A 26,055-nucleotide genomic window follows, 5' to 3' on the forward strand; every position below is an offset into this window, starting at 1 on the left:
GGCACTTTTTTTTATAATTTTTTTTAAAGATATATAACTTTATATATATAAAAATCACTTTTAAATTTTTACAAGTCAGTGTCGTTATTTATTATAAAAATAAATAAAATCATAAAAGTCAATAAATTTATTATACATAATAGTTTATAATTATATGATAGTCTAGAATTACTAAATAGGTTAATTTTTATTATAAAATTAAATTACATAAACGATTTATTTTAAATGAACTATGTATTTGTTTAAGATATATTTAAATAGTATTACTTAAAATTTAAATTTATTTAAATTAAAAACTACCGACAATGTACTAAATACAAAAGTAAAAACTACCGACAGAAGTTTTTTTTTTTTTTTTTTCTGTAAAATGGAGGTTCGTGAATTCATGTAGCAGGCAGCAGGAAAGAGAAAAGGTTTGCGTGTAAGAAAGAAATGAAACCACTTGCATATTCCTGTTAGGTGGGTCCCCTCAACAGATCCTTCAAAAGTTCAAATCACACCGCTTCAATTTTTATTTTTATTTTTACATTAAAGCTTATTTTCGAATTGAGAAGCGTAACTCTGAGTTCTATCTCATTGAATGAATAGAATGAGAAAGTCGAGTATTTATCTTAAAAAATTAAACTATTTACCGATCATGGAACCTATTACAGGGCTTAAGATGAATCTGGCAGGGGGTCGTACACACACCAACCAACGACAATTGAAATTGCCGTGATCGAAAATAGAAAGCTACTGCTGTTGGGCTTTGGGGCCCAAAATTCATTAATAGTAATTATTAAATTAAAAATAAAAGAAAGAAAGAAAGAAAGAGAAAGCAACAGAGAGAGAGAGAGAAAGAAAGGGTCGTTGTTGTTCATTTTGTTTGATTGGGAAGGAAAGCATCTTTGGGAAACGAACAGAAGAGAATGAAATGATGAACATGTAAATGGGACCTGCACTTCCACTTCCACTTCCACTTCCACCTCCACCCTCTCTCTTCTCTTGAGATTATACTTCAAATGGGTTTACCAATCACCAACCATTCCCCTTTGTTTTTTATCTCCTTTCACTTCCAGTCAAAGTCTGCGTCAACATCATCACCTACACCTATTACTCCTTCTTCCTCCTCCTTATTGTGCTCTTCACGACCATGATCCTCTGCTTCACACTCACTCTTGGATCTCAGTTGCAGATCCACCTTCACCGTTTACCATCACTTCCAGCTTTTCGCTCTTTCTCATGGACCCGTCTACTTCTCGTCCAGCTGTAGTCATCGATAATGGCTCCGGGTACCCTTTTCCTCCCTTTCCATCACCCAGTTTTTCTTCTACGCAATATGTGGCTTTTTTTGCTGCATCGATAATGGACACCACGTGTTTGTTGAAATGCTCCACCGATGTTTGCTTACTTTTGTGACTTGGGTTTACTCTGAATTTGGAAAATGGTGTCTTTTTTTGCAGGTATACGAAGATGGGGTTTGCTGGTAATGTTGAGCCATGTTTTATTGTTCCGACAGTGGTTGCACTTAATGAGTCGTTTCTGAATCAATCTAGGAGCTCTTCTAAAGGCAATTGGGTTGCCCAGCACAATGCTGGGGTTATGGCGGATCTTGATTTCTTCATTGGGGATGACGCACTTTCCAAGTCTCGATCTAGCAGTACTTACAATCTCAGCTACCCGATTCGGCATGGTCAGGTTGAGAATTGGGATGCCATGGAGCGCTTCTGGCAGCAGTGCATATTCAACTATTTGAGGTGTGATCCGGAGGATCACTATTTTCTCTTGACTGAGAGTCCGTTGACCGCGCCTGAGAGTCGCGAGTATACTGGGGAAATCATGTTTGAGACTTTTAACGTGCCTGGACTTTACATTGCTGTGAATTCTGTGCTTGCCCTTGCCGCTGGATACACAACGTCTAAGGTTGGTAATTGGTACACGCTAAAAAAATTGTGAATTATGTTGAATATAGAATTGGAGTTGTGTGATTAATCTTGAATGCTTTACATATTTATTATGGCCTCAGCAGCAACGAGTCTGGTAGCTATCTAAACACAAAATGCTCAGAATGTTTCATTAGCCCCTGCAATTTGACACTTTTGGATGCTTTTACTTGAAACCCAAAGTGAACTTTACTGTGAATATGAACTGTTGTGGTGGTTTTGCATCATTACTAGTGAATAGAATAATTCATCAGCTACCCTCATTATGTTAAATCCAAAATGCTATGTTGACCATGTATAATTATACTTGAACTTAATAACAGTGCCGTAAGAGCTTTCAAGAAATTTTGTTTCTTATTGTATCTGTCTTATTTTAAGAATATTTTCCTCTTAGGCTGATCTGGAATTCTTTTTAGTGTGAGATGACAGGAGTTGTAGTGGATGTTGGAGATGGGGCTACTCATGTTGTACCTGTTGCAGATGGTTATGTTATTGGTAGTAGCATCAAATCGATTCCTATTGCTGGAAAGGATGTTACCCTTTTTGTTCAGCAGCTTATGCGGGTAGGTTATCTTTGTGGTATAAAATTAAAAGGTTAATGTGCTGGTATTGTTCTTATATTTGAATATTTGTGACTTTGTGTCAATCTCTTGTTAATGTTGAAGGATCTCATTAATTACCATTTATACTAGCTAGTGAAACCAATCATGTATAATCTGGATGAACGGGGTTTGGTGCACTTGTGATAGTATTATTGTTACATTATTAGTAGATAATAAATAGAAGTGAAGTTTACATATTTCATGATTGAGTATGAAAGTTATTTGTGTAATTAGCTATATATATTTTTTATTGAACTGACTGAGTTGTAATAAACTAATAATCTGTATCTAATTGACAATTTGTGTTTTGCTAAGATGGATTTAATAATTGTCTTGTTGATATTGCTTCGTACAGGAAAGAGGAGAGAATGTACCACCAGAAGACTCTTTTGAAGTGGCGCGGAAAGTGAAGGAAATGTATTGCTACACCTGCTCTGACATTGTGAAGGTGGTCTTCAGTTCAATACTTGGTTCTTTTACAAAATCATTTTAGGAGTTTGTGGCGCACATCTGCTGCCATAGTTTTGTTGCCTCTTCCATTAGCATTTTGAATGTCAAGAAATTCTCACTATTTTGATTTGCTTTTTTTTTTTTTTTTTTTTTTGTGTGTGTGTGTGAATCAAGTGATGTAACTAAAGTTATCTTTTGAACTTGTTAGTTTTCCTACATAACAATTCCTCAATTTCTCTCAGGAATTTAATAAGCATGATAAAGAGCCAGCCAAGTATATCAAGCATTGGAGAGGTATTAAACCAAAGACAGGGGCACCATATTCCTGTGATATTGGTTATGAGCGATTTCTTGGCCCAGAGGTTTGCTCTATGGCTACTCTTTAGATTTTCTCTATTATGGATTGCTAAATCTGTCTTTGGGGGTAGAGGGGCTCTGGATTGAAGATATTTAAATATACTTTTTACCTATTTTTAGTATATTTTTCCGTTGTGGATACCTGAAATCATCTCATGAAAACTAATGAATTAACTAAAAATATACTTGTTTATTTCCTGACTTCCTATCATTAATATCTTATTGAAACAGAGGGGACTAAATTGGAATGGTAAAAATATACTAACGCATTTTGCCTTGCTCTGAACCTTCTCTTGGAAGGTCAGGATTTTTACCTTTTCCTTTTTGGGTTATAAAAGTTATCCGAGTACTAGTGTGGGAAGGGACAAGGGAGGCTTAAATGCTGGCAGTATAGTCTGGATGGGATTTGAAGCTGGGATCAACTGATCATTTACTCTCTATCTATAAGAGTCTTGGTATCACTTAGCTATAGCTATTGAATCCACTTGAATTTGTACCTTATAATGAAGAATTCGTGAAACTGTAGTAGTACTGCCTTGATGTAATTGTGAAGTTATTCTATTGGTTCAGTTGTCATTATATGAACAGGATCAGTCAATTTAACATATCTGTATGTTTTCTCTATGATTTCTGCAGATTTTCTTTAATCCTGAGATATATGGCAGCAGCAACTTTACCACCCCTTTGCCAGTTGTAATAGACAAGTGCATTCAGTCTGCACCAATTGACACAAGGAGATCATTATATAAGGTGAAGTACCCCTACTAACTGACATGTCAATTAATAAGTCCCATGAGTGCTTTTAGAATTTAGTGAATCATCACTTCTAATCATAAAATTAGGTATCTTGTAAGGCTCAATGTTAAGCTCAGGAAATTTTTTGTTGTTGGCCTATATTGAGTACATCAGTGTCAAATGTTGCATCAGTCCATCAGCCCAGCCATGATATTTAATTTCTGATCATATGAATTTCAAGCTCTTTAATTAATGATTAAAGTCTTTACTTCTTGCGTATTTTGTCTTTTTTATTTCAGAATATAGTGTTGTCCGGAGGTTCAACCATGTTCAAGGATTTTCATAGAAGGTTGCAACGTGATCTTAAAAAAATAGTGGATGCCCGCGTCCTTTCATCTGAAGCACGCATAAATGGGGAGATAAAAGTAAGTTAATAGGCACCTTTAAATCATCTTTAAATTAATGATTCTCTCCCTCCTGCTCCCGCACACATGGATGAGAACTTCTTATATAAACTGTGGCACAAGTTGTATGGACTAAACCAATCAGCAATCAATACATCATTATCTTATACTATACTACCTCTGGTTCTTTATATAAGAAACAAATGAGAGCATTTATTTGATTATAAGAAACATATACTTGAATTGCTAATTTTCTTTTATACCCTTAGTTTATTGTAAAGTCTATTGATAAAATGTTTACTCATTTTTCAAGAAAATAGATGCATTCATTGAGTTATTAACAATATAAGTCACACCCATTGGTTAAAAATATTATCTCTTAAATTACAAATAGTGTCATTAAATATAACTAATACTTAAATCATTTAATTATATGAGTATGTATAACTAATTTAACTACTTATATCGATTTTGATAGATTAGTTATTTGTTTCTTAAGACTAGAGGTAGTGTTAAATAATTACTCAAGTCCTTTTGGCACATAATAATTTTACTTTGAAAATAGTGATGTGTTGATTGGTTTGGTTACATGTGCTGGCAAGGTCTAAACAAATTGAGCCCCCCAAATCCCCGCCTGACAGGCCCAACACAACACATGCATGGTCAAAATTGTCACATTAATTTATTTATGGCAGGCTGGACTGCTATATATTATATTGATTTAGTCTTGCATTTACGTTTTCTTTTTTTTGCTTCATAAATTTGGAGCCTACAGTCGCAGCCAGTGGAGGTAAATGTAGTCAGTCATCCAATCCAGAGATTTGCAGTTTGGTTTGGAGGATCAGTACTTGCATCAACACCTGAATTTTTTACGGTATGCATTTCTGACATTGTTTTTGGGGGTTAGGAGGTTCGGTGTATGCGTCCCATAATCACTTTTTCAAAATTTTTGCATCTTCCTCCGAATGAATTGTCCGAATTCCGAACATTTAAAAAATTAATTTAAATTATAAAATATTAAATTAAATAATTATTTAATAATAAATTTATTAAAAAATATTAATATTTTAAAAGTTCGGACTGTACATCCATTCCGAATTCGGAGGATATAGCAATCCTCTCACTTTTTTGTGTACTAATAATGTGTTCTTCCATGTTGTCTTGGGAGGTACTTCCCATAATGTCTAACTTTGTTCCTTACTATAACTTATTCGTACTGGAAAAAGAATAAAAAATCTTTTGACCATCGGTCCGGGACTTTGTATGTTTTGCCAAGTTAAACGAATTTATGATTGCATATATGGTAACAAAGTGCTGGATTATTTTGCTCGGTGTAGAAATATGAAACATGAACAGTTTAAAAATGACAGTGGTTTTTTTTTTTTTTTTTTTTTTTGGGTTTGTCATCGTTGTGGACTCCGATGTGTTTCCTTGTGATAATGTCGTTCTCCTAGTGAAGAGCGTCTTAATTTGTTATTGTTTCTTTAATCATTCTGATACGTCTCAATGCAAAACAAGCTTAGCTTTACAATTCCTGTTCCAATGTACAGGCTTGTCATACAAAGGCAGAATACGAGGAATATGGAGCAAGCATTTGCCGCACAAATCCTGTTTTCAAGGGGATGTATTGAAGCAACGACGAATTAGTTGACCATGGTTGCTGTTAGTTACTTGATAAAACAATTGAATGAAAGCCTTGTTATTTTGGTGCTCAATTCCCCTCCCAATCTTTCTTCCCACCAGAAGTGAGTGTAAAATATGTATATTCAGTGAAAATATGCATTTGTTTTTATTCCAGTAGTCTCCCTAGGCAGTCAGTTTCACATGGTTAATACAGTTGCCAGAAGGTCCAGATGGTACTTAATGGTTAGATAGAAATTGATCTTTGACAGAGTTGGCAGCTGAATTGCAATTTTTGGTGTTCAGCTTAGAGTATGATTAAGTCTTGCAATTTTTCTCATTCATTGCTCGGACTGATAAATTCCATTGAGGGCTTGATTGATGAACATGATAACGAAAATAGTACAGGATAAACTGTCATACCCGCTCTTAATTTATTGTTTGATGAGCCAATAAGATAAGACAATTCTATCATCCTACCTTATTCTATTCACTCATCAAAATTTTTATTAAAATGGTGAATGTTGGGCTAGAAATGCTGGGCTCACTCTTGGTTCCCATTCTCTCCACCCTTTTATTCATATCCCAAGGCGTTTTATTTGCATTCTCACATTTTTGATTGTTTATAACGACCTAACATATTTTTTAGGTGAGATTGGATTAAGTTAGTTAATTTAATTGTGAGTTATTAATTTTTCAGTCCAGTTCATTCTTTTCCAGGTTGTGGGCCAAATAGACTGATCTATGAGACCATATTCTTTTTTAAAGATTTCCTTTCTTATTTCTTAATGCTAAAAAGGATACGATATTATTTTTTATACATATAATATTTATGTAAAATGATTATTTTTCTAGAACAATATCATATTCTAATTATTAATTATAATATTATCATAGTTTTAAATTAATATATTAAATATTATTTATTAAGCAATGTATTCACAAGTCACGACTTGATGAAGTCTACCAGATAAAATAAGCACGAGTTCATTACGTTAAAAATTTGGAAACTCATTAAATAGTTTCCTCTCAAATCCCTGTTGTGTTGAAAATTCAAGCACCCTTCATAGCTAAAAAACGAAAAATTGAAATAGCATGCAGAATACACGAGTTAAATTAAAAGAGAATTTATCAGGAAAATAATGTGCGTAGTGTACATGATTTTTTGTTGTTATTTATATAGGTTTTTATAATTTGAACTAATATATAAAACTTTTAAGTATATTAAAGTTAATCTAAAATAATTGTATGAAATAGCTGTAAAAAAAATTGTATGAAGTTCTGTCGCAAGAGTAATTTTGTTGAATATGATTTATATTATATTTTGTCATTATTTATAACTTGATGGGTTGATGTAATAGTTAGATATTCTACTTTCACACATTGTGAAAATAGTCTCTTTAAGCAGATTTTCCTGATATATTATTATTATTATTATTATAGTATTTATAAAAATAAAAAGGTAAAGTAATTTCTTATTTTATCTAGTATTAGTTAATATATTTATAGAGTATTACAGATTTTAAAAATTGGTACGTAATACTAAAAAATATTATATTTTATTTTATTTAAATAATATAATGTTTAATAAATTTATACTTTTCATATCAATTAGTTTTATGTTTGTTACTAAAGACCATGGAAAAAACATCAATATTAATGTTTTAGCGAATTTGCAAAAGGACACAACATTTGGAAAATAAAAAAAAAAGTAAAAAAAGAAAAAGTAAATATTAAGCCGTGTGATGGGAGTTGCATGCAATATGAACAAATATAGGTGAAGCGGGCGTCGCGTTGAATCATGTTTGACTCATCAAATCCTCATGCACCAAAGGAACCATATCTACAAATACAATTTATCTTTAGTAACAAAAAACGGCGTATCTATTATATCCGATATTTATTTGACTGATAGTTATCGTTTTCATATTCATTCGTTTGTTTTCAGAAACGTCCCTTGAAAGTTGGAGGCAAAGCATGATGACGTTCCGTTGTTTTTGTTCATAGCATGACATGATCGATAATTCGATATGCATGCGGGAATGAACATAACGCTCCAAAAACCATTAATCCTAAGATGCTTTCTAATATCCTTCTTCCTCTCCCTCACCTTCTTCTACCTCTTCCTCCACCTACTCTCCCCACAACACCCCGCCATTCCATCACGACCAAAGACCTCAGAATCCGACCTGGTTACACCTCCTACGACACCTACATTCAGCGCCAGCTCAACAAGACCCTCAACCCTAAGCTCCGAAAAATATGGACAACATGCGACTGGAACCGCAAAATCCCGGTTTTCGCGCGCTTCTTCGAGGACCTTAAGGATAAGAACCTTCTCCACAACGCCTCGAAAGCGCTCTGCATAGGCGCGCGCGTGGGCCAAGAGGTGGAGGCGCTTCGGCGAATCGGCGTGACGGACTCCGTCGGAATGGACCTCGTTCCGTACCCGCCCCTTGTCGTCAAAGGCGACTTCCACAACCAACCGTTCCGTGGCGGCACGTTCGACTTCGAATTCTCGAACGTGTTCGACCACGCGCTCTACCCTGAACGCTTCGTGGGCGAGATCGAACGCACGTTGAAGCCCAACGGCGTCTGCGTGTTGCACGTGGCCTTGTCCACGCGCGCTGATAAGTACTCCGCTAACGACCTCTACACCGTTAAGCCCCTCGTCGCGCTTTTTAAGAACTCCGTTTTGGTTCACGTTCGCCCCGTCGATGGTTTTGGCTTGGACACCGAGGTTGCGTTTCGTAAGAAGTAAATGGAATGGAACCTGCTTCTCATCCTTTCCGTTACCGTTACCGTTACCGTTAACTCTCTTTTTTTTCCCCTTTCTTTCCTTATTTGTGGGATGTATTTGGATTTTGGTTTTCGGTTGAATGATTGGGCGGTGGTGGTCGTTACATTGCAATGTACATTTTGCTCAGGTGACGATGGACACAGGATAGGATAGGAATAGCACACTACTCCATTGTGTTCATAGGAATGTACAAGAACTCCACGGTATTATTAAAAAAAAATCAGCCTTGTTTTTTAGTTTTTATTATAGAAAAATTTCCCTATATTTTTTTTTCATCATTCTAATATTTAGAATTATTGATTGTAGTCTCTATATTAATTATTTTTGTGTATACCGGATGAATATTCGGATGTCCAGACATCGAATTAGGTCAAGTGATGAAAGCACTGCTGATAATGAACTCGGAAAGGTTGAGAATCACGCGTTCTCACTCACACAACAAGTTTCAACATAAAGACAAAAATGTTTGAGTGACCCTCTTGGAATCTTCTTTTGACTAAGACCGTATCACATTTTCATTAGTCACCCTCTCTTCTGAAAGACCTTTCGACATCTTGATGGCCGAATGGTCCTCAATAAATTAAGCCAAAGGCCGAACCACACAATTAAAACGAATCGAGATGATGTTCCATCTAAGTCATGATTAGAGAACTTGATCATATGCTAAATTGTACTATATGTTAAGGAAATTGAGACCTCAAGTCCGTCGATCAATGATGTATTATGATTAGTATTGTACCGGAAGGACCCTATCGGCCACGTGGATCGGCCACGTGGACCGGTACGTCATGTTCTATCAGATATTGACGCAGCTCAGATATCATTTCGGCTCGGCCACGTGGATCGGCCACGTGGACCGGCACGTCATGTACTATCAGATGACACTGCTCAAATACCACTTCGGCTCGACAGGGAACTAAGAACTGTGCTCTTTCCCTATCGGCTCGGCCAGAAGCCGAGAGAGGACGTTTCGGCCGTTTTGTCTCGGCTCGGCCAAAAGTCAGCATTGAATAATTAGATGACGATTATGATTAACAAGGGACAAAGCATAATGAAGGTATAACCTGCCGATTAGCATCATATTACCTAATTTGGTAAGTGCTACAGAAGGCCCACCATGCTCAGGTCCATGTTAGGTATTATAAATAGGTCACACGTAACGAGGTATGTCACTGTTCATTTATTACCCTAGAAAATCGTGCTTGTCCTGACTTGAGCGTCGGAGTGCCTTTTGCAGGTACCTCCCCCCTCTGAAGAATCCACCTGAAGCTCCCGTTCGGCCCTCCTACACCCCAGAAGACTACGAGTGTGCCTCAGACAGGTACAAGTATAAATAATAATGCAATTCAAGGTAACATATTATTATTCATTTATTATTAACATTTAATATTCCAAGTATCTTACTTCAACATTAGAATATTTTTACAAGTATCGCATTCGATGGTTAAGGGACCTTGACTCGGAGAGTGAAGAAAAAAATATCGATCCAAGACTTCAAGGAAGACCCATCGGTACCTAGTATAGGTACAACGTGTTTATTAGAACTAGTGAAGTTGAAACATTTTTATGTTTCTATATTCATTCAAAAATAATAGAAATAAAAAATAGAAATAATAGAAGTTAAAACATGTAAATTAAGTAAAATAATGTATAATTAAAAAAAATTATCTTAAACAAATTCACCTTTATCTTAGTTGACCAAGAAATTTACATTTTTATGTTGATATAAATTAGTATATCATTCTTCAAAATACACCTTTCATTTTATAAAAGACAAATTCTTGTTGATTTTGTGTGTGGGCGAAGGGGGGATGAGGATCGGAGGAGGAAGTGTAGAGTTGAAGAAGTGGTTCACATCGGAAATGAGGCAGTGCATGGAAGGGAAGGGAAGTGTAGACAATTTCAAATAGAAAAATGGTACAATCTCCGAATTACATTCCGAAATACGTATCAAATGATTAAAATAATAATTTAAATTATAAAATATTAAATTAAATAATTATTTTATTATAAATTTATTTTAAATATTAATTTTTAAATATTCGGAGGATGATTCGGTGAAAAACTTTCGGAAGCTTTATCTTCACTCTTTCAAATATGGATGAGGATAGACACTTGCACTAGGGTTGAGAAGTGAGGAGGAGAGGGAAGGTGATTGATAAGGAGAAAGAGAACTACTAGAGAGAGAAATCAATAATTATATATATATATATATATATATATATATATATATATATATATGAAGAGGGTTCAAATGACACCGGTGTAACTTTTACTAAGTGTTACACTACTCAATAACTTGATATTAAATTTGAATTTTGAAAATCCAACCGTTAGATTGAAAGTTCATATCTCTTAGATCACATATACAAAATTTTATATTAATCCAAGATGATTTGATACTTCATTCGCATAAAACAAAATTGACGTAATATATTTATTTTAAAATATACTAAAATATAAACACTTTGATTACCTTCAAGTTGTTATTCAAATTTAACAAAATTTGATATATATGATCTAAGAGATATGAACTTTCAATCCAACGGTTGGATTTTCAAAATTCAAAATTAATATCAAGTTATTGAGTGGTGTAACACTTAATAAAAGTTACACCGGTGTCGTTTGAACCATCATCTATATATATATATATATATATATATATATATATATATATATATATATATAAAAGATTCATATAAGTATATATAAATTTATTTTATTTAATAATTTATGTTATACATTAAATTTTAATAATTAAATTATTAAATTTAAAATTCTTAATATATATATTATATTTTTTTATTAAATATTGTAATATTGCAAATTCATATTCTTCGACAGTCGAGACTCAAGTGGCTCATGTTGTCACTCGGCACCCTGGATGACTAAATGGACCTAGGGAGCTTCTGGACACTTTCAAAGGCAAAATGAACTTAGATTAAAGGACTAATCATTATTAACCCTAATTTATGGTCTATTAGGATAAGGCCTATCAATATTAGTATAAATAAGGTAAATTTACATTCAATGTATTCCAAAACTACATAAAAGAAAAGTAACTCATAGAAATTTCCCAAAAAAAAATGATACAAATAACATTGAAGTGAGAATTCCTTTATTCCTATTATAAGTGAGGAACGTAGTCCTGAATTCAGTGTTCCTTTTGATTCCTGCGGCGCATTCCAATGGACAAGCGCCAAGCATCAAGGAGTGGATCAGGGATGAAGTTTGCTAAACACCACTGAATTGAGTGAGCCCAATAAGGTGTGCACCTTGGTTTTAGCCCAATTTCACGAATTGCAGCTCTTGCATAGGCCTCAGCTGTTGGTACAAACAGAGAAGCTCTCTCAATAGATGCCACCCCTGATGCCATATTCGTTGCAACGTACAGTGGTACCTTCATTCATCATCACTATTCAATATCAGCCATACTAGTGACTAGTGACTAGTGTACCCAAATATCAAGATTATACCAATTAAATCAGAATACAGGACTCATAAGCACATGCATAATTTTAATGATAATCTTTATAACAACAAATTATTAATGTGTAAAGATAAAAACATTGTAATTGTAACTACCTGACATTGCACATGTATCCCATATTGTCCATACTCCACGTATAGAGATCTTGATAACTGGTCCACGTAACTGCATGTTTCCATCCTTGTTTTCACATTTTAAAGAGACAGATAGAGGGCATGCGGTATTATAATAACTACTTTAAAATGATTCTTATAAAAATTCATAATATTCAATCCTATGTCAATCCATATTTATATGAACGTAATTGTTTCCACATTATGTATTTTTTTCAATAAAATTATTTTAATAAATATAAAGAGAATTGAATTTATATACACCGTTTACATTAGAAATCAATCTTAAATATCTTACTAATTAATTTCTTTTATCTATTCTTACTAATTAATATGATGTGACAATAATAATTAAGATGATTTTTTTTATTGAATACTTATATAAAAAAGTTCATATCACATGGTAGTAATTTTTTAGGGCACATATCATATAAATTAAACTCTTGAAATTATATATTTTTTTTAAAAGAGATCGGAATTCATCGTATAAATACCAACCAAACACGGGGAAAATCGTTTAACAACCGAGACTCAAGAAAGTAACTAAAACATTTTAAAAGTATTCTTTCATTCAACTAAATATTTATTTTGATATCAACTTAACAACTATATTTTAATCATAAAAAAATCATATGATTCCAATATCTTTAAATATATGTATCCATACTGACAGATCAAAGGAATAGTAAAACTTGTAACTGCCTTTTCATTTCTATTTTTATAAGACTTCTTTTTTACCACATATGAATATATGAATTATTTTTATTTTTCCTCCACTCGTTTTTACACATATTCTTTTTAATTTTATAATTTTTAATTTTTATAATTATTTCGACTTCTACTAATTATTCATACAATAATCACCTCTCTAATTTTTAAAAAAAAAAATAGGGATACAAAGTATTCCTTTTTTTTTTAATCGTAAAATGTATAACACAAATATAGACACACACAATTTAAATAGACTTCAAAACTTGGGCCTATATTTTAAATTTGTAGCATAAAATAGTGAGGTGAGAGTTGGTAGTTGCTGCGTCTCTTAAATGACCGTTCAGTCTCCTTTACTGCGTACTGGTGCCCGATTTATTAACGAGGACCAAATAATTAAAGTATGTTTCTGAAATATTTTGATTTTGATACGTATACTTGTTGTTGTTTATAGTTTATAGAGTTTAGAAATTAAAAAAAGAAATAAGAAGGGAGTTATTTATTTATTAATATAATTATGGAGTGTAAAAATAGAATGATTAATTAAGATATATAGAAGAGAAGGAAGAAGAGTTACGCTTTGGTAGCAGCATAGATTGTAAAGAGAGGATGCGAAGGCACAACCACCGCAGCAGCCGATCCAATGTTAACGATGGCACCTCTTCTCCGTTCTAGCATTCCCTTCAGAACCACCTTCGTCACACTCGTCGTTCCTTCCATGTTCACTCTCACTATCTTCCTCCAAACCTTCTCCTCCACTTCATGAAACCACATCGCTCTCGGGTACGTCATTCCCACGTTGTTGATCACAACCCCAACCTCCAACCCCTCGCACGCCTCCTCCACTCGCCGGAGACCCTCCCGCACGTCGTCGCCGCCGAAGTCCATCTCTACCACCTTCACGCGCCTCTCGGGGTTTTCCGCTTTGATTTCGCATGCTACCGTTTGGAGCTTCTGGATGGTTCTGCTGACGAGAATGAGGTTGAGGCCCCGCCGCGCGAGCTGGTGGGCGAAGGCTTTTCCGATGCCGTCGGTGGCGCCGGTGACCAGAGCCCAGGAGCCGTAGGCTCGGGCGAGGTCCTTCTGGGATCGGAAAGAGGTGTGGAAGATCCATGTGGCGAGGGAGATGAGAAGGTTGAGCGTGACGATGAAACCGATGAATGAGATGATGAGTTCTGCAAGTTCCACGTTGCATGCCATTGCCGTCTCTCTTTAGAGTTTAGCCACTCACTTCCGTTAAATATTTCTCCTACATCGGATTCACGTGCATCACCAACTCTATAAATTACTACTAATTCATTTACTCCTATCAATTTTAACATACTTTAATGATAATCAGAAACAAAAACAAAAGTCACATCACATGCATGGGAGTTGGGAATGAATTAATGCATAAGAATTAATTCCTACGCACAACAAAGTGACAAACCATGTTTTATCCTTCCCATACCTAATTAATTTCTGTTAACAGAGTATACCCTTCGCATCACGGAATCAAGCTAAGGACCTGCTTGTGACCTGCTGCAATAAATTCATCAAACTGAGCTACTTGTAAACACCTTTCCATTTTCATGGAAGAAGAAGGAACATAAAGAGAATAACAAATCAAATAATTATTTAAGTTGTTTAGTAAAAGTGAGACTGTAAAAAAGAAAGTTCAAACTTAAATTCTTTTTTTCTTCCCACACAAATATCTCTCAACCCAGTATGTCAAAGACTAATTTTATTCATGATATTTTAACTATTCTTATTATTGGTGATCCAAAATCCTGAGTAAGTAGGGGAAATTTTTTTTTAAAAAAAATAAAAATTAATAATATTCATCCTCATATAGAAGAAGAGTTAAACATGGACAAACATTCAAAACATTAATCACTTAGATCAATATATAAAATTAGAAGTGCAAAATACAAAATTTTTAGTCATATACTTCTAATTACTTATTTTATTATTATTTCATTAAATAAACAACTGACATGACACTATTAGAATATATGATTAATTGTCAATGTAAAAAAAACTTTATACTGGCAATGCATAGATAATTAACTCTTTAATTAAAGTGAGAGATGTATTTTTTATTCTCAAATGAATGTAATTTCTCTCCCAATAAATTTTTGAAGATGATATGTCAAATATATGCTTTCATTTTTTTTAGATAGAAAAAATCGTATATAAAATAATATAAATATTTATAATAAAAATAAATATATATAAAAATAAGTGTAATTTATTAAAAGTAAAATTGGCAAAAAGTAACAACCACAGTTGTATCAATTAATGATTCAACTTATTCGTTTTGCAAGAACAGAGCAATACTAAGAGGAGTCATATTATTAAGAGTCGTAAAACATAGACCATCTGCCCACGACAGCTGCTCGAGTTACAAGTTTCCAACAACCACCAATGGTCGCTATTCAAGCCCCACCGCGACGCCTCAGATGCTTGCTGAGCCGGAGAAATTAAATGGTCCAGGACCACCATCTATTCATAACCTTAACCAATACTAGATGACATGTTTTTTTAATTTCTTTACCTCACGCAAAAAAATTAATTATATTTCATTACATGCTCTTTATTTATTTGTACTATATTGTTTTCTCTTTTAGACCTCTGGATTGCACTGGGGTCTTTCATCAGTCTAGATTTATTTAATCTTTTAAATATCACAAGTTTTAGTTTTAGTCATTAAAAAAAACATTGTTACTTTTAAAATTTAATAATCATAATATTTTTTTTCTGAAATGATCCTTAAGGATCTGGATTTGTAAGGATTAAGGATGTCACAAAATCATTGATGAAAACTTAAGAAATTATAAGTAATTAAATAAAGGAAAACCAAAAACCCACAATTATACTCTCAGCAGTCACCAACACCATTTATTTCCTACATTTATAGTGAAACAGATGATGATGTGTTATAAAGAAGGAAAAATTATTGGATACTTTACGATCACCACGTGTTCATACTCTCAACCAATTATTAATTTATTATACGATATGTATTAAGTTTTTTAATTTATAAAAAAAAAATTATATACACTTGATTACATATTATATAAAGATTGATTATGAATCACATGCTTTAGAAACACCTAATAATTTCTTGTAAAAAAGTGGTTGAAGTTAGATTTGCAGTGCTTTTCATTTCAACTTCACTTCTTTTTAATAATTTCCCATCATAATAATGAAATGTATACGTAATTTAGTTTTGCTGCTACTTTTAAAATTTTGAAATGTATTAAATACCTTTTGTAATATGTTTATGTAATATTTGTTCTTCTAAAATTTTAATAACTTTATGGTTGTTAGTTTCAGAATAACTGTATTCAAGCATATGAACGAGGATGATCATAAAAGTTATTTCTTATTAACATCCTATATTTTTAATTATGAGTGTTGACCATTTATGCAAAACATTTTCAATTTTTTCTATGTGGAATTTGTCTTTATTGACATGGAGAAGTTGATAAAGTACCTTCAGAAGATTTTCCTAACTACTATTTTAATCTTTCTTCTTAAATTTAACTCACTTAATGTTTTTAATAAATTAATCATTTATTTTTTCTAGTGTTGTATGTGACAGGATCACCTTTATCTTAGTTGACCAACAAGTTTACAATTTTATGTTGATATAAATTAGTACATCATTCTTCAAAATACGTCTTTCATTTTATAAAAGACAAATTCTTGTTGATTTTGTTCAAATAAAACATGTTTAAGATACTATTTTGTTGTGTGGTGTACCACCAGTGAAAAAAATAGTATACAATAATAAAATATTATATTGGATATTCAACAAGTGATATAATATATGATGCAATAATACTTTTAAAAATAATGTCATCTATATTATATCGATTGTTGTTCAACCAATGTAGTATATCAATTTCTTCATCAATATAATATATTGAATTAAATTACTATAATGAGACCTTCTTCCTCATGTTCCCATTTTCCCCTAACCTTACACTCTCATTTTGAATTTGATTGTGTTTTTTTTTTTTTTTTCCTAAGAGAAAGAGTAGGATGGAGGTAGGTTGAGGGGGACAAGGATCGCATGAGGAGAAGGAAGTGTAGAGTTGAAGAAGTGGTCCACATCAAAGATGAAGAAATACATGGAAGGGAAGTGTAGACGATTTCAAATATGGACGAGTACACGCACTTGCACTAGGGTTGGGAAGTGAGGAGGAAAGGGAATGTGATTGACATGGAGAAAGGGAACTATTTGGGAGAGAAACCAATGATTATACATATACATATATATATACATATATATAAATAAGAGGAGAGATTTGTTTACTTTAAGAGTAAGTCTATATAGATTTACTTTATTTAATAACATATGGTATACATCAAATTTTAATAATTCAACCATTAAATTTAAAATTCTCAATGCATATGTATTGTATTTTTTTAATTAAATATTGTAGTATTGCAAATTCATATTTTTTTGTGAAACCTATAAAATCTTTTAAAATCTTATAATATAAATCCATCAAAATCTATTTAAATTTGGTTTACAAATTCTTAATTGAAATTCAAGTTTTAAAATTCCTTTAAAAAAATTCTAAAAGTCATGATATTTTTACAAAGTCTTTTAAAATTATAAAAAAATTTATGTTAAAATTGTCTTTCAAAATTCCAATCTAATATACCTCACTAAGTCTTTCAAATGAAAATAATATTTTACTCATAATAATGCCTTCTCATATATCACGAGACTTAATGCCATTAAAAAGTGTTACTTGTTTGTCATTAAAGAACATCATTTTGTGCCAATTATGCATTGACTCAATGAAAACTTAAACTTATTTTTTATTTATTTATTTAGTAACTTATAACAACTTAAGTACTTCTTAGGGTTCAATCATTGAAAAACATAGATCAATTTTCTTCTAAAAGTGATAAAGATGAAGATTTAAGTTCAATGAGCAAATAAAAGTGTACGCTTAGATCACATAGTAAGTTGACAAAGTTACCACATATAAAATGAAAGTCTATCTAGTAATGTCAAGAGGTGTCCTTATTATAAGAGTTGAATATAGGTGAGACAAACTTAAATATGAGAATATACTTATTAGGTAAATCTAACTTAACATGACCTTTTAGAGTATTGAATATACCTCTTAGCATGATAGTATGAACTAAGCAACTTGGATATCCTTAATTGTACACTAGGTGACTTAAGTGTAGCTTGGATTTTGTTAGAGTCTCACGATGTTTACACCTCCCTACATTAATAATACATTTTTAATATACTTTTTTTTCTCCAAAATATCTTTAATATTTATTTTTTAATTTCTCAACTTTACAAACTCTTGCCTTTAAAATTTTATATTTTTCAAACACTCATGACTCACCACTCTTTCACATGCATCCTCTAACCTTTGATGTTCAATTTTTTATTTCAAGTGTCCACCCATTTCACATGCACCCTTTCCTACTAATGTTTATTATTTTTTTTCAAGCACTCTTCTCTTTCACGCACACTACCTTCCTCCATTTTTCAAGATTTCAAAAAAGGCTAAAATTTTATAATTATAATTTTCTTTCAAAAATATAAAATTTTAAGATTCTCGCACACCCTTCTTTTTATGCTCATCTAATTTTCGCGACATTAATTTTAGTGTTTTGCAAAAAAAAAAAAAAATTCCAAAATATTATGTTTATAATTTTGAAAAGTACAAATACTTTTTAGATTTGTATTTTTTTTACATACTTATAATTCCAAAGCACTAAAGAAGAAAGAAGATGAAGAGAGGATGTGTATATATCATTAGCCATTTATTTACTTAAAAAATTAATCTATAAAATTGAATGCTTGAAATCTTAAAATAATGGAGGAAAAGAGTGAGCGTTTGGAAAAAGAAATTAATATTTAAGATAAGAGTACAAAAAGACATGTATGAAAAAGAGTGAGAACTTAAAAAAGGTTCAGGCAAAGGAAAGGAAGGGTTCATAAAGTCAAGAATTTAGAAAAGAAAATATTAAGAATAAATTAAAAAAATATATAATAGATACGTATTATTAATATAGGAAGATTATATATCATAAACCTTGTTAGATTTAACTTAATTGCGTAGAACAGAACATATTTCGTTTGATTGAATGTATTCTGTCACAAATACTTCCGATTTATGTGAGAGTTTATCTGAGAAGATTGGATACCAAATTATATGCCCAAAAAGAAACGCAAAACCAAATAATGCGTGACAAATTGACTGGTGCTGATTTTCTACTTCCCTACATGATCAACTTAGACTTGATTCCGCCGAATTCCATATGTCTGATTAACAGATTAACCATATATCCCCTTTCCCATTTGTCTAGTTCTTTTGTGTTAATTTTAACTGACACCGAAATTCTAAACTCCTCATCATTATGTGAAAATGAAACAAATAAGAAATAAGCAAAGACATTTCACTTTCACCTCTAAATAGTAATTAGTTGCCCATGTTTTGCCGCATTTAACAACATTGCTCTGTATCAGGTCATTCAATAATAGTATAGTATAATTATATATTAAAAAATGTATTCCATACATATAATCATCAGTTCCAACCAAACTTTGTCAGCAATATTCTGCTGCTGGTGTACAGAATCACATGTCTTCATTCAACAACAACCCCATTCATAATCATCATATTTAAAAAAATATAGAAAAAAAAACTCTAGAAAGATGGCATAAGCTGAAAAACCGATAGACAAAAGTTGAGTAGTTGATAGTCATCAACATAATGAAAGTTACAAGAACAAACATATCTGCTTTCTGTAATTGCAAAAGGTAGTTACTGATTCTCCTATGTACATATTAGTATATTACTTTTTGCCACAAGTAGGTAGATCCATGAAATGTATCAGGTGGCAAAGGGAAAACACGTGAACAACTAGAAGCTACAAAGATGTATCAGGTTGTAACTATTTTTTTGAATCTCTAATCCGTTGTCTGAAGACATGTGGCCTCAGAAGAAAACTGAAGAGAATCATGACATACGTCCCAAGCAGCGAGAAAACACGCATCCTTATCCTTGTCTAGGGTCCAAAGCAAAACCACTTTTTCTGCACCGAAATTATATGCGTAGTATTAGCTATTCAACTTCATTATACAAAATCATTCCCATAATTTCTGTGAAATGGGCGAGTCTACTTTTTCTGTTTTCAACTTTCAAATAACTAATAAAACACAAAAACATGTATTGGTGCAAAATTTATAGTATTGTTTCTCATACTAAATAGTATAACATAACTATATATTATTGATATGTACCTTGACGGATTTATCATCTTCCTTGCGCGAATTATTTCTTCTCTGTGATGTAATGCGCACTGATCCTCCTCCTCCGCCAGTTTTTTTCTCATCTCTGGCCTTGTTGAATATAACAGTGAAACCTTCAGCTGAGGCAGGATCATTCACGTCCCATTCCCCGAACTTGGGTAGTGGCCTTCCTTCTTGTTCATACTGCACATGCAAACATAAAATCTATACATCAACAAAGATTAATTATTCACAGAAAATGAAAAATAAAAAACACACTTTTGCTCTTCATTAACGACAAAGATTTGGCTAACCCTGATCTCATCAGTTTAGTATTTGATAAAAACAATGAAAATAAAATATTGTTTTGCTAGAAATCAATAGTAAGCATTATTACATGACATGGTACGAGGATCTTACCGAAGCCATGAAGATTGAAGGTTTGTGATATTTGGCGGTTACCCAAATTTCCGGGGAAAAGGAACACACAACAAAGAGAAGAGAAAGAAAAAATAAAAAGAATAGAAGAGATTGAAGAGAATTTAATGGTTAAAAAATGGGTTGATAAAAGCAGCATTTTATAAAGGGTTGAAGAATAGAAAGAGGAGCGAAACCCAAGCTCGTTGTCCAAAACGCGGGTGATTTTCGTTTTCTTTTTATTTTTAGGAGAATATTCCTTTAAAGGGTAACAGAAACCAAGGTTGAGTTCCAAGCCAGCCAATGAGGCCATATTCCAAAAATGGGAGACCAACAAATACAAATTGGTAACAAGAAAGTTCCTATTACAAATTACAGTTATCTATTTACGGCAAATAAATTACAAAAAAATGGATTTTCAGAGGATTACAACAGAAATCTATTTATAATGTTTAATATACAAACATCAATTTTTCCTTAAACAACGGAGGAGAGAGCAGAGCTGCTATTAGTTGCTGCATTTGCAAACAAACACAAACTTGTTGGATTATTTTCCTATGATTTCTATGTCACATATACATCAAACCAGGGGCACATACGTTAGATGTTTAGAGATGTGGTGTGTTATCCATGAAGATGGCAATCACTCGTTTAATTTCTTGTTTGGTGTATTTGTGTAACGCCATAAAAGTCCTCCAATTAGGTTGTTCACTGCATGAGAAGCCATGGGAACCGCAACACTAGAGGATAAAATTGTAGCATATCCATATGCAAGACCAACAAAGGTTGCCCTAAACACAAACAACAATCTTATTGTAATTTAATCAGAACTAACAGCACAATAATGGAAAAAAAAATGTGTGATTTACAGGACGCAGCAGGGACGGATATTCAAATATTATGAGTATTATATTTTAATATTCAAATAATTAGGATTGCTTATATTTGAGAGCTTAGTTGTGGAAATATTTAAGTTTAATTTTTTTTTATATATTTTTTATAAACATTTTATATCGTTTTTTTTAGTCTTTGTTGTGATGATAATTTCATTCCTCCCGCTATTTAGACAAAAAATTTAAGTTTCATTTTTTTTAAGCTTTTTCACTTACAATATGTTGTTGCTATTGTGAAGACAAATGACTATTAGTTTTTCTTTTTCTTTATATTTATTTCATTATAATTATTTAGAAATTAAAAACTATTTATTATTAACTATGCAAATGAGACAAACTTACAAACGTTATAAGAGATTGACAACATAAACTTAGATAAACATATCAATCAATATTCTATCTGTCTATCACTATATTTTTATTTTTATTTTGCATATTCTCTTTGGTTTTTCCCCCCTTGTCTTTGTTAAAAACAAACTAAATATCGGGTTACATCAAAAGTTTATTAGAATTTGTTTTCATGGTAAATTTATTATAAATCTTAAATCTTGAAATACCAAATAAACCTGAGTAATATACCAAATACGTGAAATTAACAATTGACATTTTAAATCTTAAAAAAAATAGTTAATCTTGTATGAAAATTTGTTTTATTATAATTTTTTAATTATTTAAAAATACATAATTATAAATATTTCACATAAAATTTAATATTTATATACTTATTAAATAAGTTTTAATTTTTAAAATTGGCCCCATTCAAAGGAAAAAGGTGAAGTTAGAATGATATGCACCAGATGGCAAAGGAATACTTTCGACCATTGCCTAGGTGTAAAACACCGAATATCAAGGCGGCAACCCCAATACTAATCCAGTTCATTCCCAAAAGTGGAAGAATCGCTCCTCGGAAAAGTAGTTCCTGGAATTCAAGATAATACGTGATATCGGTCAAATGATGGAAAATAAACAAGAAAGATGAAATAAACCAAGAAGAGTATTTGACCTCACTAATACCAGGCAAAAATGCAACGACAATATAATCCAAAGGCTGAAGTGAGCTAAGGACCTGATTCAGAAAGCAAAGTATTTCTAGAGTTCAGCAAAGCATCCGTGTATTGATACAGAAACACGAAATGACAAAAGCAACAGGCTTGCGAAAAGTTATCTCAAGTAGGAATGATTTCTAGTCAGATGCACTACCTTTTACTCAATGTAAAATGATCTACCATAGAATATTCAAGTGTTAAATGGCAATCTACTAACAAGTAACAACAAACCAAGCTTACAAAATCTTAAAGGACATTTCCAGAGCTATGGCTTGATTCAGTTACCTGCTGATTGGCTGCTTCGCTAGACTCAGCAAAATCTGGCCATGTTTTCAATAGCAAATAGCGACATGATGATATTAATACGACAAGTCCTGTAATCAGCTCAAGATGCCACATTTCAAAACCATCTGCAGGCAAAATAAAAACATACCTTAACATACTCCACAGAACAAGTATTAAAAAAAATCCTGTTTAAGAGTATGATTAGATCAAATAGTAGTTAATGTCACATTTTTGTGTCAGTATTCATGAAAATATTACAATAAATAGAGCCGACATGCACATGTAGCCTTGCTCCAAATAAATTAAAGAAAGGAAAACGCAGGTAAGGCTTTACTTTCATGTCTTATTGTTAAAAAATTATAAATTTATCAACCCTTTAGTTCAATAATTTCCACCCAAGATACCGCTTGAAAACCCAACATACATTTAAGCATTTTACAAATGTAAGTAGTAGTCTACAGTAAAAGCAAATTTCTTCTATGAGAACGGCTATTTTAAGCAATTAAGAGTTCAAAAATAGTTCTTCATATCCAATATAATTTTATGACTCCTTTCCAATGAAAGAGAACCTATGCAAGTCTGAACCATACAATAATGAAAAGAACAAAGAAGTAAATAGGAGTGTAATACATGATACTTCGGAAGAGCTGTCCAAGACTGGCAATCCTTCCACTGACGCAACATGAGACACCTGCAAGTTGCAAAAACAAAACGAAGTACAAAATGAATATAACATCCTGTGTTATGCAAATTTCTATGTCCAACAATCTTCAGACAATATGTGATAAACATGAGAACTCTCCTTTTTTAAAAGAAAATGAAAACTTCATCTGCAATTAAGAACTAGGTTCTAAGGAATAAAACTTTCAATTGGAATTTAACTTCTCCCAAGTAATGTGGTGTGAGGAAGTAAAGATCAGACTGAAATACTCTCCATGATGGTTAAATTAAACATATATAAGTTTCATATGAGATCCTATTTATATCAATATGATAGACAACAAAGTTGAGAACATGCAAGTCCAACATAAGGGGGAAACTGATCTGGCAATGCATAAAAAGGAAGAGCACCTGCCGAATCACTATGCCCAGAGCAGCTACGAGACCAGAAGTTATTAAGCAAGCTTGAAGCACAGCACTCCTGGAAGGTAAAGGGTTGGAATTCTGAGCAGTTGGATTAAGAGAAGCGTTCAACTCGTCATTTTGAACAATTTTATCATCCAAGAGATCTCCAGATGCTGCGGGTCCATCTCTTCTGGATTTCTTCAATGATTTCTTGGCAAAAGAGCACGTGCTATATCTACTCCCTATGGAGAAAATAAAATCTTATGAACCAACCATCCCAAAAGTTTAAGCTATTTGGTGAAAGCTCATGAATGTTTCATATTACATCTCCATGACATTCATACCCCCGGACACAACACCCCTATGGACTTGAAGCATGAATAATGATGCACCAGAAATGATGAAGATTACAAAAACGAATTTCATAGCAGAACATCATCGTATCATGGATCTACTTTTCTTTATCTTACCCATTTATCCAAACCCCTACCTCAATTGGTCAATGCTATCATCGTAATGGTTAGAATCCATTTTTCGCAAATTCATACAAAAAAATCATCCATACTAAATACCACTCCTGATTCACAAACCCACCTATCTTATGCTTAAATTCAAGTTTGTATGGGAAGAATGGGGCAAGGATGAATCAAACTATAGACTATTTGGTCATAAATTTTCTAACACCATGTCGAAAACTAACAATCTCAAAAAGTTAAACCATTTAGATGAAGAGACGTGAATGATTTCATATTACATCTCTAACAAAAACAAAATAGTCTACAAGTTGTCCGAAGCTGGCGGAACTTTCACAGATAAAAAATCCCACTGGGTTGTAAGAGGTGTTGTGCATAGCAAAGAAGAGTAAAATTTGTATTTGTATCTAGTACAGAAAAGTGAAATTCGATGCATGAGCAGCATCACGGTTAGTTCCTGGTATGTAATTGCAACTCAAAAGTATATTTGATGAATTGACCAAACTTTGAAACAAAAATTGATTGAGCATTCTCTTCATCCACTAATTTGGGTAAAAATGAAGAGAAATTGAATAAATGCAGAAAAAAATGAGAAAGTTTGAACTAACTGCGAGTGCGAGGGAGAGTGGTGTGGGGATGTTCCAGGGTACTCCAACAGTTGAGAGTGAGCGAAAGGGTAGCCATAAGCTTTTTCTCATTCCCTTCAAAATGCAAACCACCGGATAAATTACAATAGATAATATACTAATGGTTTGATTTAAAAAATTATTTGTTTATGATATAGATTGGTATTAAATTTTAAATACTCTTGATCTTTATAAAATAACTAAATTTTGATTTTGATTTATATAAAAGTTTTTCTTTAGTTTTCGACTCTTTATAATACAAAATCAACATTTGTTTTTATCTCTATCATCATCATATCATATGCCATTGGTTAACTGTTTCCATATTTACCAAAAGTTTGTGGGAATATTTCAAGTGATACCAATCCAACATGTATGTCATGTCATGTCAACAAACAGTTTTAAGAAAAACAGTTTTAAATTAAAATTATTTAATTATCCTAAAATAAATGTTATTTTTACAACAGACCTAAAATAAATGTAAGTCTAAAATGAATTGTTTTAAATTTTGAAGGATGAAAAAAAAGTTAAAAATTAAAATTTAATTATTTTATAAAAATTAAAAACAATAATTTTAAATTTTTAAAAATGAAAATTAAATTAAAAAAAAATTATAAAGACCAAAACTAAAATTTGTTGTTGATTATATGAGTACTTTTAATTGAAAATAAAATATAAAATTATTTAAGATAAAAATCTTTAATTAACAGTGAACAAATTATAAAAACATTTTTTTTATAAAGATAAGAAATATTACAAAGATAGTCGTAACGAGGATTGAACAGTTCATA

General features: G+C 32.3%; 4 protein-coding genes and 1 non-coding gene across 5 annotated transcripts; 2 read left to right on the top strand and 3 right to left on the bottom strand.

Moving 5' to 3' along the window:
* Positions 1 to 815: 815 nt before the first annotated feature.
* Positions 816 to 6,434, top strand: LOC109799671 (actin-related protein 3). Its single transcript, XM_020360278.3, has 9 exons — positions 816 to 1,271; positions 1,443 to 1,902; positions 2,339 to 2,485; positions 2,880 to 2,972; positions 3,217 to 3,336; positions 3,968 to 4,081; positions 4,366 to 4,491; positions 5,246 to 5,344; positions 6,021 to 6,434. The coding sequence occupies exons 1-9, from the start codon at positions 1,222 to 1,224 to the stop codon at positions 6,099 to 6,101; spliced, it is 1,290 nt and encodes a 429-aa protein (XP_020215867.1). The 5' UTR covers positions 816 to 1,221; the 3' UTR covers positions 6,102 to 6,434.
* Positions 6,435 to 7,530: 1,096 nt separating this feature from the next.
* LOC109799489 (uncharacterized) lies at positions 7,531 to 9,133 on the top strand. The gene has a single exon (XR_014431849.1). It is a non-coding gene; the product is annotated as an uncharacterized LOC109799489 (transcript).
* A 2,681-nt stretch (positions 9,134 to 11,814) lies between these two features.
* On the bottom strand, positions 11,815 to 14,466 carry LOC109799655 (very-long-chain 3-oxoacyl-CoA reductase-like protein At1g24470). Its single transcript, XM_020360257.3, has 3 exons — positions 13,779 to 14,466; positions 12,476 to 12,545; positions 11,815 to 12,290 (listed from the first exon to the last, which is right to left on the bottom strand). Exons 1-3 carry the CDS (start codon positions 14,399 to 14,401, stop codon positions 12,045 to 12,047), a joined length of 939 nt encoding a protein of 312 aa, XP_020215846.1. The 5' UTR covers positions 14,402 to 14,466; the 3' UTR covers positions 11,815 to 12,044.
* A 5,439-nt stretch (positions 14,467 to 19,905) lies between these two features.
* Positions 19,906 to 21,033, bottom strand: LOC109799716 (uncharacterized). Its single transcript, XM_020360331.3, has 3 exons — positions 20,880 to 21,033; positions 20,472 to 20,663; positions 19,906 to 20,263 (listed from the first exon to the last, which is right to left on the bottom strand). The coding sequence occupies exons 1-3, from the start codon at positions 20,886 to 20,888 to the stop codon at positions 20,237 to 20,239; spliced, it is 228 nt and encodes a 75-aa protein (XP_020215920.1). The 5' UTR covers positions 20,889 to 21,033; the 3' UTR covers positions 19,906 to 20,236.
* Positions 21,034 to 21,190: 157 nt separating this feature from the next.
* LOC109799715 (CAAX amino terminal protease family protein) lies at positions 21,191 to 25,406 on the bottom strand. Its single transcript, XM_020360330.3, has 7 exons — positions 25,247 to 25,406; positions 24,172 to 24,407; positions 23,731 to 23,791; positions 23,101 to 23,225; positions 22,773 to 22,835; positions 22,564 to 22,688; positions 21,191 to 21,667 (listed from the first exon to the last, which is right to left on the bottom strand). Exons 1-7 carry the CDS (start codon positions 25,320 to 25,322, stop codon positions 21,520 to 21,522), a joined length of 834 nt encoding a protein of 277 aa, XP_020215919.2. The 5' UTR covers positions 25,323 to 25,406; the 3' UTR covers positions 21,191 to 21,519.
* Between the last annotated feature and the right edge of the window lie 649 nt (positions 25,407 to 26,055).

This window comes from Cajanus cajan, chromosome 2, assembly GCF_000230855.2.
Source record: "Cajanus cajan strain Asha chromosome 2, NIPB_CcT2T_4, whole genome shotgun sequence".
NCBI classification, from domain to species: Eukaryota; Viridiplantae; Streptophyta; class Magnoliopsida; order Fabales; family Fabaceae; genus Cajanus; species Cajanus cajan.